Source organism: Haliotis cracherodii, unplaced genomic scaffold (genome assembly GCF_022045235.1).
Source record: "Haliotis cracherodii isolate W230 unplaced genomic scaffold, xgHalCrac1.p SCAF_3, whole genome shotgun sequence".
Classification (NCBI taxonomy): domain Eukaryota; kingdom Metazoa; phylum Mollusca; class Gastropoda; order Lepetellida; family Haliotidae; genus Haliotis; species Haliotis cracherodii.
The window spans coordinates 54,505,126-54,523,334 of NW_027266286.1; the positions used below are offsets into that span (position 1 = coordinate 54,505,126).

Below are 18,209 nucleotides of genomic sequence, written 5' to 3' on the forward strand. Positions count from 1 at the left end.
ACTGTATGCGAGGGATGGCTTCAGAGTTCCATAACTCACCAACTTTCCCTTTATGTTGCGCAATTTTCCAGGAGCTCCAGCCCTTTGTGTTTACATTTCATAACTTTTGAGGTACAATCGAGTATGCTCTTTGCACCAAGATTTCAAAGAGAGTCAAATGATCAAGGTCTCAGTAAAGCTTTCAAAGGGTTTTCTGGTACAAACGCGGAGGACATTTCCTTTTTTGACGAATCAGTGACAAAGATGATGTTCGATGCAAATCCTTATTTTGACTTGTACCATATGTTCCTGTTATTTTCATGTGAATAGCTGACTTGCCTTTGCATGTGCTTGTGACGGGTGCCACCGGTGGGACAGGATACACTCACCTTTTCGAACACCTGGTGTCATCTGTATTTGAAACTGATTCGTAAAGATTTGATTTTAAGGGCGGTGTCCATTAGATGTTACCAGATGTTGTGGTCTGGTTGTGCTAAATCACCCTCTTTACAAATTTCCGACTTCAGTGATATAATCATATATATTAAGAACATTACAGATTTTCCGAGGTGAAAATGTAATGTCATTAGTTAACGTTACGAATACCAGGTATATATACTCTTGAAAAAACTCGGGGATCCACGTAAAAAAACTAAACATTTGCAATATTAAAAACAATGTATGCGCATTTCAGTTTATTGTAATCTACTGTAGGCTAAAGCACATACAAATAGGTTACATATTGCCCTGCCCCACCTGTTCTTAAAGGTGATAGATGTTGTGTTACAACCCTTAATGTAAAAATTACTCTTCATGTAAAAATATTTTACATTAAGAGTTGCAGGTCCACCCTTGTTACAACTCTTAATCTAAAAAATACTCTTAATGTAAAAAAAAAATATATTAAGGTTGAAGTGATGGATAATATTTTTTTTACATTAAGAGTTATCACTATGAAATAATACTTATCGAACTTTCATGAAACTTCGCAGATTTAATTGATCGTTACTTTGTCTAGATGTGCAAATGACTAATCATTTTTAGATTCCCTCTCTACAACGACCACCTTGTTGTTATATTCGGGCTTCACAAAAGAGTTTATAACCCCTGACCCCTTTTACCAATTTTTATCAAACTTACTGTTTTACAAAGGTTATGTTTCGATACTCTGAAAGGTAACCTCGTTACTATCCTAATACCGTAAGACGGAAAGGAGGACTCAGCCCAAGCAGATCAGACCAAGTTGTAGATGATGTTGGGTTGTAAGAATGATCCATTAACAGAGTTTTAGGCATAAAATAATGGGCAGTTTGTTGCAGTATTACGGATATGACAGTTAAGCATACACCAGAATCAAATGCTATTACAAACGAAAGGAATTCCAATGCAATGTTTGGTTAAAAAAACACCCGTAGGTTTCCAAAGTACCGTGCCGGTACGGATGACGCACGCCGTACAAAGACGGATGGCAATACGTCACATAAGCCTTTCGCACATCTTACAATGCGACAACGCAACAATGTGACAAATGGCCAAAATGTCGCATTGTCGCAATGTTGGCTAATTTTGACAGTTTTGCTTGTTTTTGCAAGGGCGACAATGCGACAAATGGCCAAAATGTCGCATTTCAAAACAGCGAGCGACTTAATAGAACATCTGCCAGACTCGGTTCTATGTCACTGAACCCCAAATTTCAGCCCCGTATAAAAGTATTGGTGTTATCTTTGTATCAAAACATTTGAAGTAAAAGTGAGGCGCGTATGGTTTCAAGGAATTTATACTAATTAACAGGACCATGAACAACTTAATTGCCTGAATTGCAATATCATTTAAGTACTCGACCTCAGTAATCTATTGCTACAATTGTTGTTGACAGTATTGGTATCACTGCGGGCTTTCCTCCCACATTAAGCTGACACGCCGTGATATGACTGGAATACTGTTAAAAGCGGCGTTAAATCCAACTCACTCACACTCCATCTTGAACCCTGACTCACCAAATGCCTTTTGTTTGTAACTCTTTCAAATAATTGATAAATATTTTGGCTTTCAATACATTGATGCCTATGCCATAATGCGTCCCGTCAAAACTTCTCACTCCGATGGTCATATTATAGGTGGGCATGATAGGGATCCCATGCGGCTTCAACAGCTTCGACATTCTTTCGTTAAAAGCTATTACTTGTGGCTCGTTTTGAGTATTGGATCTTTTCATACTGCCAGGTGCATGAAGATGCATCCACATCAGTTTTGGCCACGGGTGTTTCGTCATAAAATCAAGAACCGGTTTCAGGTAATGATTGTATATTGAATTCGAGTCGAGTCCAACGTGAAATCCTATCCCAACAACAAAATAAGATCCCTTTGTTCGAGGGGCGTCAAAGAAAGCTTGCTGGAACTCCTTGGAAAATTGAAAATTGTAATATGGCGTAAACCGGAGTCGAACCCGACCCCCACACAATTCCGTCACATTCTGAGGAAGTTTTGCTCTGCATAGTTTCTCCTCATACATGTTCATGCCAGAACAGCGTTTCTTGATATCTGAAACAGCGTCAACAATAACTTAGACATATAAGAACAGTTTATCAGATCGCTCACAGTGCAGAAGCTTACTGAATCAGAAAAGCCTAAATTGTTCCCCCAAACCCCACCACTCCCCGAGTAAAAGTATATTGCTTACAGAGTGAGTGAGTTCAACGGCGGCGTCTTGTCCCGTATTTTGAGGTTGTAAACCAAACGTAAGACAAGCCAGTGTTGTTATTAGACGGATAGGCACCCGACTGGTAGGATCTGTTAAATGGACCTCTATGCACTTAGATATTCAAACGGCGTTATTCTAAAAAGGTGTTCTTACTAAATGTGTTACTCGTGTTAAGTCAGTAATAGCGGCTGGTCGGTGCGTACGCGTGTGTGTTAAGCTATATAATAACGTACTGCTTCATTCACAAGGTCGTTCCGTGTCTGCTTTACGTAGGGCCATTAGTTAAACGACGACTTGAAATAATGAGGTCATATTCCTTACCAACATTTGTTTCTTTTTCACAATTTACAACCTTCGTAGAACCCACAAACACGGGGTAGAACCCACAAACACGGGGTAGAACTAACAAACACGGGGTAGAACCCGAGGAGCGCATTGGTGATTCTGACACTTAAGGGAAGTAACTCTGAACAGCAAATTGTGATGTCTTAGACCAGTAGGCCGTCGGTGCATCCGACATCTGACAGAGTGGGGCGTCTGGATACCTTAGACTTGAAGAACACCAGTCGGAATACTATCCTATTAAATATCTTAACATCAGAGATGGTGTACCTAACTTATTCGGAAGGGTTTGAGGGTATGACAGTGCAGTACAAAACATAGCACAGCGCGTATTGCAACAAGATACTTTCTAGTGATGTCAAACGGTGTACCTGCATCTTCAGTGGATCTCAGACCGCCGTCCTCGAAGTTGTGTCTGATGGCCATCAGCAAGCCTGTGTACATATGCCTGATCAGTGAATCCCCTATAAAATAGAGATGGGCCCCATCCAACAGCCTGCAGATCTCCTTCTCAGACGTCTCTTGTGGGGAGCATCTGGGGTCACCTGTCCTCCACGTGGAGTACTCGGCATGAATGGACTGACGAAGGTCCCAGCAGTTAGGGCAGCGACACAGGTCCTCTGTGACATTCTTACATCTAAAGTTGAAACAACAAGGGGTCGTGCCCGTAGGGCTACACATGGCGCGAATGAAAGGACTGACCTGCGAATATCCCTGGTTACCACACTGACCATCTGGTCTCTGTAGGCTTGCTGGGACGCCATGCATTTGGAGAGCCAAGGCATAGAAGTCTTCTGACTTCCGTTTTTCTGCCAGAGACAGAGGTCGGGTAATCCACTGCCCCTGTGTCATCTGATCTAATACACTCGGGCACGTGTTGTTGACTACTGCTGCAGGTGCCGGAGGTGGTAGAATCGTTGAAGATGGAGCATGGTATACACAGACAATAAATATTAGAATGACTGGAATAAAAAGAACAACTCGCTTTGATAAATGTGTAGATTGGTAGACCATACTCAGAGGCTAGTGATGTAGGATGCCACGGCTGCCGGCAGTGCTTGCAGGTACTGAAGACTTCACTTAACACGTCACCCTGTACATCATTTGTGCGTGTGTGTATGTTCTTGTATGTCAAGGCAGTGCTTTTAGGGTTCGGGGATTTCACTGAGCACGTCTTTCTGATTTGTATGTGTCTCTGTGGAAAAGCAGTGTTTGTGGGTTACTGCAGATTTCACTTGGCGCGTCTTCTTGTACGTCTTCCGTATGCGTAAATATCTGTATGGAAAGGCAGTGATTGTAGGTTACTGGTAATTTCACTTGGCGCGTCTTCTTGTACGTCTTCCGTATGCGTATATATCTGTATGGAAAGGCAGTGATTGAAGGTTACTAGAGGTTCCACTCAGCACGTCTTCTAGAATGTCTGGCGATTACACATAACACGTCCCACCGCATGTTTCCTGTAGGTGTATGTTTTTCGTGACTTCGCGCGCACCTGTCTGAATATGCATGCCACGCCTTGTACCTGTGTGGAAATAAGACGTTGAGAATATCAAAACGAGAGATATAAACATATCAAAATACAGCCTGGGGTCATATACACTTTTCTCAAACATGGATTACCTAATGGTCCCAGCATTTGATTTCTGAAAATATATTTTTGTTTCGGAATATAACTGAATCAAACGTTTCTGCGTCAGGGGTTACCTACAAATGTCTGAAAACATTATGGACATCATTTGTGGATAAATTCTTTAAATCTTTGTCACGTTTCAGAGCAACGTTTTGCCCCTTCACACACACACGCACACGCACACGCACACGCATCCATACAGCAGTCTGGACCAGACAATCCAGTGATTAAAATCATGAGCATCGATCCGCGCAATTGGGATCGATGATATTCATCAACCATGTGAGCGAGCCTGACCTACCGATCCCATTAGTCGCCTCTTACGACAAGCAGAGTCACCTTTTATGGCACCTTTTATGGGTTGCTGAAGACCTATTCTATCGTGTGTGTGTGTGTGTGTGTGTGTGTGTAAATATAAATGTTATATATGTGTACATCATCTACCACAATTGGCCATATCAGGGGGCGTTCGGGTAGCCTAGTGGTTAAAGCGTTTGCTCGTCACGCCGAAGACCCGGGTTCGATTCCCGACATGGGTACAATGTGTGAAGCCCATTTCTGGTGTCCCACGTTGTGATGTTGCTGGAATATTAGTAAAAGCGGCGTAAACCAATACTCACTCACTCATATCATATCATATCATATCATATTTGGCAAGACTAGCAGACTAGCAAGACCTACCCAGCGTGTACTCCACTCATTCACACCATCAACCACAAAGGGATATCTTGATTGTCGTGAAACTATGCAAATCGACACTTTAAATTCTTGTTATTGAGGATCTGCATGCTAGCCTGTCACACAGGCATGTGATTATTAAACGTTGTCCCTATTGTTTCGATCAACTCCACCGATATTGACCTCGGCAGACATCCGAACACACTATACGGTTCAGTGCCATTAATACTAGTATTCACCTAGCAACCGTTGATGAGTTTGTTGTGATAGGCTCTAACATCCTTTACTGTTTCTATACGAGCATATACGGGCATTCAGTGTCTTGGGAGATTATCGATCGCGACGAAAGCGACGCGTGACAAGTTCGACTGCAGGTATACAGAGCGCCAGTGAGGACAAGGCGTGTTCTGAGTACATATATGTCGGTTGAGATTAATGCTTAGACAGGCGTAATGTCTACCGACCCGCCATTATATACTATTTACACAATGGATATGAATAGGATGTGACCTGGCATTTACACAGTTACCAAGGCGATAACATGACACAACAAATTGGCGATGTCGCCTGGTGCAATGTTAATTTTCTGAGGGGAATGTCTGTGTGACTTTCTATCCATTAATATTTACAGATTAAAATATAAAATGCAGCAAAGAGGGTTTGGGTGATTCTGGCACAGTCAGGCTGGTTAGGCTCATCATCAGCTCAGGGCCCTTGCCCCCTCTACACGCAGCCCAGTCGGCGAATGGGACTTTTCCCAGGAAGCGCTGCCTAGTCAAACCCACCCAGAGTTTTTCGGAGAATTATTATTATTATTATTATTATTATTATTGGGGTTATCCGCCCATGCTTGGGGGTCCGTTTAAGAATTACCGCGGTCATATTCAATTAATGTTGGATGTGTCATATTGATCGTTGGGTGCAATTAGACGTTCAGGTGGCTTGGGGTTAGCAATAAGATGTGATTTAGAAAATTACATATCAGTTATAACAGAAGACGAATGTGAATATGTAATGTGGATAAAAATATCAAAGACACTATGGAACACCAAACAAGATCTGTTTTTAGGAACAATATATATACCTCCGGAAAATTCAAATTACTTTACAAGTGAGACATTCAATGAATTTGAAAAGAATTTACTTTATTTTCTCTCTTTGAGTGAGTATGTTATCTTGATGGGTGACTTCAATGCAAGAACTAAACAGCTATGTGACTATACCATATTCAATAAGCAAGTACTCAAAGAATTTGATATTGATATAAATGATATGGGTAATGAACTTGAGCCTGATGAATTATTAGATAAACTTAATATACCACAGTTCAAGGCTAATCAAGATAATGCAAGGGTTAATAATTCAGGTAATAAAATAATAGAGATATGTAAAAATCTTAACTTATTCATCTGTAATGGTAGACTGGGACAGGATAAAAATGTAGATAAAACAACATGTAATGATGTTAGTGTAGTTGACTATGTTATAGCCCCCCCCCCCCCTTGTGCTTACCTCTGTTTACTGACTTAGCCAGTTTAGACTTCTCACCCCTGTATTCAGATGTGCACTGCCCAGTATCTTTTTCTTTAGCCACCACTGTACTCCAAGAACAAACTGTAGGTATCCAGTCCGAAGTAAATACAGTACACAATACTCATCCCAGACCAAAACGTTGTAATATAGATAGAACTAACAGGTTTCTACAACATTTAAATGCTGAAAAGGTAAACATTCTCACTCGGAAAGCACATGTGGCTTGACAAGACATAACTGAAGAGGCCGGGGACGTGCTGATAGACGCTGCACGCGCTGCCCTCGGGACCCGGAAGCAGGGTGTCGGTAAGAAATATAAGATGAACAAACCATGGATTGGAAAGGAATGTATAAATGCTAGAAAAAGATTTCACAAAGCAAAACGCCGCTTGAAAAGATTTAATTCTATTTATAACAAACGCCTGTTAAAATATGAATCTAAGGCATATAAGAAATGTATGGATAAGCATATAAAACAATATAAAGATAACTTAGGTAAAATGTTAAGAGAAAAACACAAACACTCTCCAAAAGAGTTTTGGAAAATGTTAAAAGGAGATAAAAAAGATGACAATATTTGTCCTGAAATTGAAGAATTTTTCCAGTTTTTTAAGTCATTCAATGAGACAACTTTAGAAGACCCGGAAATGAAGGAATGTACTATGGATACTCAATATGACTGTGAAACTTTAAATGGAGATATCACACCTGATGAAGTTATGATAGCAGCAAGAGAACTAAAGAGAAATAAAGCATCCGGTATTGATTTTATAGAAAATGATTATTTTATTGATAGTATTGATTTATTAACCCCTTTGTTAGTTGAACTATTTAACCTGATATTTGAAAAGGGCATACTTCCAGAATCTTGGTTAGTGGGTATAATTAAACCGATTTACAAGAAAAAAGGTGACCCACTTGACCCTAACTCGTATAGGCCAATCACTATCCTTAGTTGCTTTGGAAAACTATTCACCAGAATTTTAAACAACCGTTTAACTAAATTCCTAGATAAAAATAATATTCTAACACCTGTTCAAGCAGGATTCGGGAAATCTTTCTCAACTGCTGACAATATATTTGTAATTTATATGCTTATGCAAATTTTAAGAAATAATAAACAAAAATTATACTGCGCCTTCATAGACTTTACTAAAGCTTTTGACACTGTTTGGCGAGTGGGATTGTGGAGGAAAATGAAGACTATTGGCATCAAAGGTAGATTTCTTACGTTAGTTCAAAATATGTATAAAGATATTAAATCGTTGATACAGTGTGATGATAAAATGTCAGGTTACTTTCCTTGTAATATAGGTGTCAGACAGGGAGAAAACCTATCCCCTCTATTATTCTCAATTTTCATAAATGACGTGGAAACCTTTTTGCTTTCGTCTGGGTGTGGAGGAGTTAATCTCAACTATGATGAAGATAAAGACTTAATTGTATGGCTCCAATTAATAATTCTATTGTACGCAGATGATGCTGTATTATTTGATGAATCACCAGAAGGTTTACAGAAAGCCTTGGACACTTTTAATGAATACTGTGAAGAGTGGAAATTACATGTAAATATGAATAAAACAAAAATTGTGATTTTCGGTGGTGGCCCATCGAAAAATTCGAAACATGAATTTCACTATTCTGATAAAACTCTAGATATTGTCGACACTTATACGTATTTAGGAATTGTACTTCACAGGAATAGAAAACTAGTATCAAGTCTTAAGTCCCCGAGTGATAATGCTTTGAAAGCAATGTTTTGCCTGATAAAAAAAATCAAGAAACCTAAATTTACCTTTGGACTGTGTATTATCAGCTTTTGATACGATGGTATTACCAATATTAATTTATGGTTCAGAAATCTGGGGCTTTGAAAATTTAGAAATTATAGAAAGAAGACACCTCAAATTCCTCAGACTTATCACAGGATTAAGAACTTCAACTCCTTGTTATATGATATATGGCGAATTAGGTAGGCTACCATTAAGAATAATAATTTGTAAACGAATGATATCTTTCTGGCACAAATTAACATATCAAACTGGTGTGTATAAACTTCCACAGCTGTTATATCAATATCTGTCAATTAATGGGAACAAGACTATTGCATCAACAAATCCCTGGGTTAGATGTGTTATGGATATATTAGACAGTATTATCATATGTATTTAACAACCCGTCAATTTGCACAACAAAGTGGCTAGTGTCAGAAGTAGAGCAAATACTTAAAGATCACTTTTTCCAGGAATGGAGAAGTGACGTTAATTCTAGTCCTGAAGGCTTATACTATAAACATTTAAAGGACACTCCGGTTCTCGATAAATATCTTCTATTGCCAAAACGTATAGCAATTCCAATACTACGATTTCGAACCTGTAATCATAATTCACCTAATGAGACTGGCCGATGGAAAAATATTCCAAAGGAAAATAGAACTTGTAAATTATGTAATTCCCCATCTATTGCTGATGAATTTCACTACTTATTAAGATGTAATTATTTTAAAAGAGAGAGGCGAACATTTCTCTCATCATATTATACTGAATTGCCAAATATTATAAAATTTGTAAAACTCTTATCAACAACAAGCACACAGGATCTAAAATAATTATCGAGTTTTATTGTACAAATTTCCATTAGAATTAAAAATGCTAGGTAATCACATGTTGTTATTAATTGCCATCTTGTCTGCTTTTTGTACATATGCATAATTATTTATTGTAATATGCTCTTGTACCACCTTTTGTGGTTTCTGAGAATAAACTGATTCTGATTCCGGTAATACAGTGCTTCATTATAACAGTGTACGGGCGCCTAATAATCCACTGCTTTTAGCAGTGAAATTATGAAAACTGAACAGTTTATCACGAAGGAATGTCTCACCTGACTGAGGTCGGTATATCCACAACCTGCTCGAGCGGTTTGCGTGTCTCGGTATGTTCCGGTTGTTGGTAAGACCCCATCCAACCAACCGGTCCCGATACAACCATCTCGGGTCTCACACAAGCAAGACAAAGGCTTCAATCGATAAAAAATGGCAGTATCACAATACCTATACTTGAAGCACTACTGTCGTTAGTGGAATGTGCTATTCTGGTCATACATAAACATGTGCCGTTGCGTTCGCGTCAACCTAGGGAGGAGATTATTTGTACACCCCCCCCCCCCACCCCCCGCCGGCCTCCCTCCCGCCTTCTGAGTATTGACGGCTGTAGCCTTATCATGACGGGTGCTTGCCAACGAGTTTCAACGTCGCCTACTTCGTTTTCAGCTGGTTAGGACTGGTTCCCCATGTGTTCGGGTGTCTCTGATTGGGGGCAGGTCGTTCTACGGATATATATATATGTCGTGCAAGTGATAAGCTATCTCTCGCGCATCGGCGGGTGTAGGGAGTAGGGTGTAGGGTGTAGGGAAAGTAGATATCGGACTATATAAGCCCAATCGACCCAAACCATGTTGAAACCGGGTGGGGGAAATATTCATTCATTCATGGCCATACTTAAGAAATTAGACAACTCAAAGCTAGCTAAGGATCAAGTTTTGATGATATATAAAAATTCATCCGACAAAAAATGATTGAATTATCCCGGTACACAATGATTGTGTAACCCATATAGGACCTCAATTTTATGATCAACGGACAGGGGCATGACGCCATGTGCACGAGGTGCTTGAAAACACGAGGTGCGTGTAAGGATAAATATTTGCTTAACAGATCTGTTTCCAGTAACTTCCGGAGTTAGACAAGGATGCGTACGCGTGTTATCTACGACATTGTTTCGGTATGTATTAACGATCACGCAGAGGACATTAATAAACTTAAATGTGGTATTCAGGTAGACGATAATATGTTAAGTATTTTACTGTACGCGGACGACGTTGCTTTGATTAGATTTGTTCGACTGTGTCTCTCGCTGGTCAGCACAATTGCGTTTAAAATTACAGTAAAGTACGGTTATAACGAACTCAAAGGTACTACTAATTTTAGTTCGTTATAACCATAGTTCGTTATAAGCATATATACAGCATAACTACAGCAAATGGTCGGGACCAAAAAATTAAGTTCGTTTTATCCGTCAGTTCGTTATAAGCGTGTTCGTTATAACCGTAGTTTACTGTAAATGTGAAAAAAACTTTAGTGTTAGAAGATCGGAATTTTTCTTTACTATTGGCTCTTCTCACATTGTCATTATTAATGCCTATATATATATTTAGAATTTTGACTTCATGTGCATTTTGATATTAATTATTCTGTTCACTATATCCTCCAGTGGTCAGAATGTGCTCGGATCTGAGCAGAGATTGTGGAGTTTCAAGTTACAAAATGACATTCCATTAACAGACTCAGTGCTGGTCCTTATGCAGAGGGGCTTAGGGGTGGTATATCTTAAGACAGATAACGCAGATCATATTACCAACCAAAACCACTGTGTAACAAAGTATGTTAAGGAATTGGCAAAATCAGCAAATAGAGCTCTTGGTGTACTTATCTGTAAATTTAAATTAGCGGGTGGTATGTCATTTTCAGTTTTTAATAAACTGTATGATAATCTTGTTGAGCCTATACTTTCGCACGGTTCGGCTATCTGGGGCCTCATGCAATTCAGCTGTATTAATTCTGTTCAAAACAGAGCTGCTCGTTTCTTCCTTGCAGTTAATAACAAAACTTCAAATTTATCAGTCCGTGGCCAATTAGGGTGGACAAGCTCCCTTACAAAACAGCATATTGAAATATTTCGTTTTTGGCGGAGAATTCACGCGGTCGATCCCAATAGACTTCTTTGTTGGATTAGTAAATGGTCTACAAAATTCCGTAAATCCTGGGTAAACAATGTTTTGGATTTGCTTAATAGATCTAACTGTCTCTGACGGTCTCTAATCCGATTTTACCCTTCTAAAATATAAGTTATTAGTGTTAGATGAGCATAATTGGTATACAGAATTGTGGAATGATAGAGGTTCACAATTTAGAAATAGCTTTGTACTTATAGATTGTTCAAACACTCGTTGTCTGCTGAACCCTATGTTACATGTATCTTAAGCAAGTTACGCTGCGGCAGATTACCCTTACAAGTTGAAATTGGTAGATTTGCTAAACCTATCACGTCTTTACGAGAAGGAATTTGTAAATTATGTAATGATAAAGCTGTAGAAGATGAGATACCTTTTCTCATTAACTGTCCATTTTATTCTGACTTAAGATATGATTTATGGTTGAGAATTACAAAGTCTGATCCTATATTTATTTCATTCTCTCCTGTGGACAAGACAGTGTTCTTAATGAACTGTAACACGTATTTAAAACCTCTTGTGGCACATGTTTAAAAACATTTTTGCACGTAGGCAACATTTCCTTACTTAAAATTGTAATCCATTTTTATCGTGTTTTGCAATCCTATAACTTATAATTCTTTTATATAAATAATGTTTTTCATTTTCTTTGTCCATTGTATCTCATCGGTCTTTTATGGCCTTTTATGTTGTATGTATTTTATGCAAGTTTGTTGTGTCTAATGTGTACACATACAACATGTGACGAATAAATAAAATATTTTTCTTTTTCTTCTATATAAATATGTCGTGCAAGTGATAAGCTATTTATCGCGCATCGGCGGGTGTAGGGTGTAGGGAAATAGATATCGGACTATATACGCCCAATCGCCTCAAACCATATTGAAACCAGGTGGGAGAAAGATGCATTCATTCATGGCCATACTTAAGAAATTACACAACTCAAAGCTTGCTTAGGATCAAGTTTTGATGATATAAAAATTCATCCAAAAAACATAGATTGAAATATCCCGGTACACAATGATTGTGTAACCCATATAGGACCTCAATTTTATGATCAACGGACAGGGGCATGACGCCATGTGCACGAGGTGCTTGAAAACCTGTGTTAAGGAGTATTGAAACAGAATAATTGTATATCATTATTAGAGAGCACAACCACATTTGCTACCAAGAATTGTAACATATGAATGCATTAATGTCCCCTCATCCTCAAATTCGTCGACTGACGACTGAAGTTAAGGCAGATGCATAGGCATGCTAGAAACTGGGCCAACTCAGCGTTCAGCCGCAAAAGTCTTTGGTATCAGCTAAAGTGTCATCAACATGGCATGAGATCGATACCAGACGTTTTGATCAGCTACCCAGCGCCATGCGGGTGGTTGACAGATCGAGAGTTCCTCCACACAGCGGGAAGACAGGTTTCTCCTGGTGGCAGAAAGACGTCATCACTTCGTGACTGCCACCACACTCAGAAATGACCTGCGTAGGGCATGCATTCGCATCCCACTGACCCGACAACACAGGTACATTTGTATTGAGCTGAAGATCACGTCAATTGACAAAGCAGGACAGGGCTCAAGTACTGATGAATGGATATATTCCCACTCACGATGCTCTGTCCTTCCGGCAACTCAACAGGAATTCTGCAGTGATCTTACTGGAGAGTTGAACAATCGTCCCTAGGCAACAACCAAGCCACTAATCGGGAGCATCAGACGACGGTGCCAGGATGTGATCGCATCACATTGATCACAGGCGCGCTGGGAGAGTTGCTTGTTTGGAATTGAAGTTGTTTTCGTGACGTTATGACGTTTGGGTCAGATGCTCTCATTGTGAGGTGGAAAAGTTCAACGGGCGTGTGTGCGTGCTTGCGTGCGTGCGTGGCTACTTGTTATAGTTCGGACTAAAGCCGATTTTATGGTGCTAGCCCTTTGAAATACCATACCGCAGTTTAACATGAATAACCCACTTTGACACAGAACAGTGACTCTGAAACGACAAGACCTTGTTTCTAGCCCCTTGATGCGGACATGACATTAAACATGTTTGTTTCTTGTTTAACGTCACACTCAGCAATATTCCTGCTATATGACGGCGGTCTGTACATAATCGGGTGTCCACAATCCAGTGATCGACATCATCAGCATCGATCCACGCAATTCGGGATATGATGACATGCATCAACCAAGTCGGCTAGCCTGACCACCCGATCCCGTTAGTCGCCTCTTACGGCAAGCATGGGTCGCTGAAGATCTATTCTACCCCGGAACTTCACACACACACACACCTTGACACTGAATGAATTACAGTCCGTTTGGCTTCAAATGAGAACGATGAATTGGAAAATAACTCAAAATCGGGAAGAGCCTATCAAATGCCAATACGGTATACGGCAATAAATACCCTGTACCCAACAGCATCTGTATTCCCATCACTGGAAATAGTTGTTTTAGAAACTATCATTTGTCATGTGTCGAGTTGATATCTTGAACGAACTGTAACATGTTGTCCCAGGCAGCTGTGTGCAGTGTGATGGGAGAAGCACACACTCAATGTCAACTAGTTCATATAGACCTGTCATTTCAGTAGCCTCCTTGAGTTGGCCTGAAAAGACTTTTTGTCATGAACAGTATCAATACCGCTGTCAGATAGATGACAGTTTGTGGTAGACTTCGAACTTTTTTTTTTCTTCCAATTTGTTGTAGTCTTCGAACTTGTTTTTTTTTCTTTCCGAATCTTTAGGCTTAGCCTCAAGTAAAACTTTGACATCTTCACATCAACTTCCTCTGGTAGTACTGTTTCCATGGTGCCAACATTTACCTGCACTTGTACACTCGCTGATTCATCTTCAATGTGATAGATACAAGAAGCAAAAGTGTTGATTTTCGGCAAGGTATATGCCAACACTAGGAACCGTTTTGTGACTAAGCTACATGTTCGCTACGCTACTGCACGGAAATATAAACTGTATATGCATCTGGCATTTTGAACAGATGATGTTAGACATAGAAGGGGAAAATAATCATGGATGTCGAAATATAGGAGAGAACTATTGGTGCCGCATATTAATGACACATAAACCGGAGGAGCCCACTACGAATTACACTTCAAACAACACTGGAAAGTGCCTGAGTATTAAACGGTAAATAATATATAATGAGCAGTCATTTAGAACTTGTACACAGTAGATTGAGCGTTACAATATGGCAGTATTGATTCAACTTAACTATAACATTTTCTAGACAATAATAACAATGAAATAAGAAGTTTAGTCATAAAATAGGAATATTTAAATGTTTCTTACCTTGAAACAAGAGAGAAGAGAGCTGTGAGGTCCTTAGGGTTTATTCAAGCAAGTGTGCTGAGGACCAACGCCCAAGGAGTTATATACCCCACAGCTCTACTCGTATCACATTAACAATTACTTTGAAGTTGTAATGTCTGTCTCTGTTATCTGCCCTAGACTGTCAAAGTTGACTACTCAAAAGCAGGTGGTTATAGAATAGTATCAGTATTGCCTAACAAGAGTTCATTTTTATTACACTTTTAGATGATGGTCAAAACCTGCGCCACCTGGTAACAAAACATTTATCAAGAGACGAACGCGCGGACTTTATCTGTGATTACGTAATTTACTGATCGCGTGAATGAGCTTGCCAAGGAGCAGCCGTCATGGTCGACCAGTGGCGATAAAAACGAGAAATACTGGTCTAGCGACTTCCAAATTTTAGAATTTCCTAGTTTAAGTTTAATTTGTGAAAAATATAAAAAAGTATAATGAAATATATGCACTGTAATAGTACTATTGAGTGGTTTCAGTAAAATAGACGTACTATTGACTAGTTTGTTAGATTGGAAACATTTGTCAATAATTAACACAGTCTCTATATTTGTCTATTTAGAAAAAGCGTACCATACGACCCGGAAGCAGAATTTTGAAGGACCTTCATGACACAGGATTGAGAGGTCACTTGACTCATTTTATATCGCACTTTTTAAACAGATATGCATTTTCAGGTACGTGTGGGATGTTTGTCTCATTTTTTCGATCAAAATGACCCGCGAGGTAGCATATAATCAGGCACGTTGTCTAGTATCAAAACTTAGTCTATCTAAAGTTTGAAGAGAATGTTGATGGGTCATTATTTGCAGATGATTTTATTGTATGATGTCGAGGTAAAATATGTACACGATTGTGAGACAGTTTCAGCGTTGCCTCAGTTAGACTGATGATTGCTCACAACATAACGGTGTAACATTTTCTAAATCTCCTACAAATTGTAATCATTTCTGTCGTAAATACATGTGAACGTATCATGTTTAATCGATTTCATGTCCCATTGGCTTCCACCTGTATGTTCTCTGTCCGTCATGTTGTGACAGTATTATCCTTCTGTTGTCATTATTTCGTCATGTTATCCTACCCATGATCGCACTCAAAAACGTCGCTGTAGGCACGGGTTGGTTTTTACTTGCTTTACCTGAACATCTTGTTCAATAATACATGTAATTCCTTTCTGTATCATCGACTGAGTATTTCTTGTGTTCAAAACTTTGAGTTTCGCGGCCAACGCAGTAACTGATGACGAGGTAGGCACGCCTTTAAATTGTACTATCTCCGTACGACTACTTACAGTTCGATTTTTTTTTTGTAATTAGTTTTACAATTGTTGATGTTTTGTGTGATCATGTATCAATCAGTAAAAATAAGATGTTTATTAGTTTACAAAAAATTCATATACACATGATGTTTATACATGGATAAGAAACATTCTCAGCTATGTTATGTATGTTTTTGAAATGTGTTGTGTTTAAGCCGTTTTGCGTTGTACGTAGTTCACAAGCACCTGACTTTACAATATTTTTCACAGAAAACGAAGGATAAGACTTCTTCTTTCGACGCTGATTAATGCTCTTCGAAGTTGACACCTCATATTAAGATGAACACGCGATGATGAACTAGATAATCTAGGTTATCTGAACTATAGAAGTATAATACTGGTTTTGAAATGGCTTTTAACACTATCAACCTTGCTAGCAGACAATGGTTTGTACGAAGCCGATCGTTATATAACGCATTGCACAGAAGTGGAATACCAGTTATAGCTCAGTCAAGCACCAAAGAAAAGTGTTTTTGGAGGATCCGTTGTTTTAAATGGAAGAGCATTTTCCACTTTAACCATCAACAATAAGAACATACAAGAAGTGAAAGCAGACGACACCCGCGACATATTGATCAAGTATGACACCATCATGCTCGACTGTGATGGTGTTTTGTGGGAAACTGACCATGTTACCCAGATTCCAGGAATTCCACAAGCAATGGGCGGCTTACGAACAGCAGGAAAGCAGATTCTGTTCGTCACAAACAACAGTATTCCTGGGAGAAATGCACTTGTTGACAAATTTCAGCAATATGGTTTCAAGGGTTCTTTTGAAGAAATCTTCACGGTGTCCTATGCAGCTGCAGTGTACTTGAAAAATGTTGCAAACATTCAGGGATCTATCTATGCTATTGGCACACCTGGCATGGAATTTGAGTTGAAGGAGTTAGGTTTAAAGTATTTCGGCTTTGGACCAGAGACCGAGGAACCAACAAGAGACAATGATAAGCTTCTCGCCATGAAGTTGCACGATGATGTCGATGCAGTGCTGGTTGGATTTGATGAGTACTAAGACTATATCAAGATGTACAAGGCTGCAAGCTACCTCACAAAAGCATCCTGTCTTTATCTTGCGACTAACAAGCTTGAAGGTGGTGTTATGATTGGCCCCAACAGGAGACAACCAATCACAGCAGCGATGGTTCAAGCAGTATCTGTTGCTGCCAAGAGAGAGCCAACACTTGTTGGCAAACCTGATCGTCATATGTACCAGTGCATACAGGCCATGTATCCTAGCATTGATAGATCAAGGACCCTGATGGTTGGCGACAGTGTGAAGGCCGATATTGGGTTTGCCAAGGAGATTGGTGTGGACTCAGCTCTTGTTTTGTCTGGAGCAGCCAGCTTGGCGACAATTGAGGACAACCCAGGTCTGGAGCCTGAGTATGTTCTCCAATCACTGGCTGTTCTTGGTTCCAGTTAATCTTGGACCGCAGGCCTTAAACCTTTGTCACCAAAGACGTATTAAGGCAGGGATAAAAAGTCGCCTCTGATCTACCTCAGGCAATATCATTTGTGTCTCTTTTTATGCATGTTGGTGTAGGATTGACAATTTACTGATCAGAATATTCAGGGTGCTGTGATTCAAGTATATTTAGCATCTTTTATCAAAACTACACTACCTCTACAAATTTTATGAAATGTACTTTACAGGAGTTGACCCTGTGTATGGCAGAAGTACGGCTGTGTGGCATCAGGCAACAAACAATTTCTATGCAGATTGATTATTTTGTGGACATTTGAGAAAAACAAAACCAGTTACTTTCCATCTTCAGCAATTGACATTGACAATAGCAAGACTGTTTTGGTCAATCTAAACTCTTCATTTCATCACAATAGTTATGTAAGATATTATCAATGACACAATTTTCTTATGGATGATCATTTT

General features: G+C 39.4%; 1 protein-coding gene and 1 pseudogene across 1 annotated transcript; one reads left to right on the forward strand and one right to left on the reverse strand.

Annotated features, from left to right (window-relative positions):
- Positions 1–1,547: 1,547 nt before the first annotated feature.
- LOC139475053 (uncharacterized) lies at positions 1,548–4,500 on the reverse strand. The gene is made up of 2 exons (XM_071258281.1): positions 3,394–4,500; positions 1,548–2,520 (listed from the first exon to the last, which is right to left on the reverse strand). Exons 1-2 carry the CDS (start codon positions 4,034–4,036, stop codon positions 1,973–1,975), a joined length of 1,191 nt encoding a protein of 396 aa, XP_071114382.1. The 5' UTR covers positions 4,037–4,500; the 3' UTR covers positions 1,548–1,972.
- A 12,108-nt stretch (positions 4,501–16,608) lies between these two features.
- Positions 16,609–17,744, forward strand: LOC139476012 (glycerol-3-phosphate phosphatase-like; annotated as a pseudogene).
- The last annotated feature ends 465 nt before the right edge of the window (positions 17,745–18,209 follow it).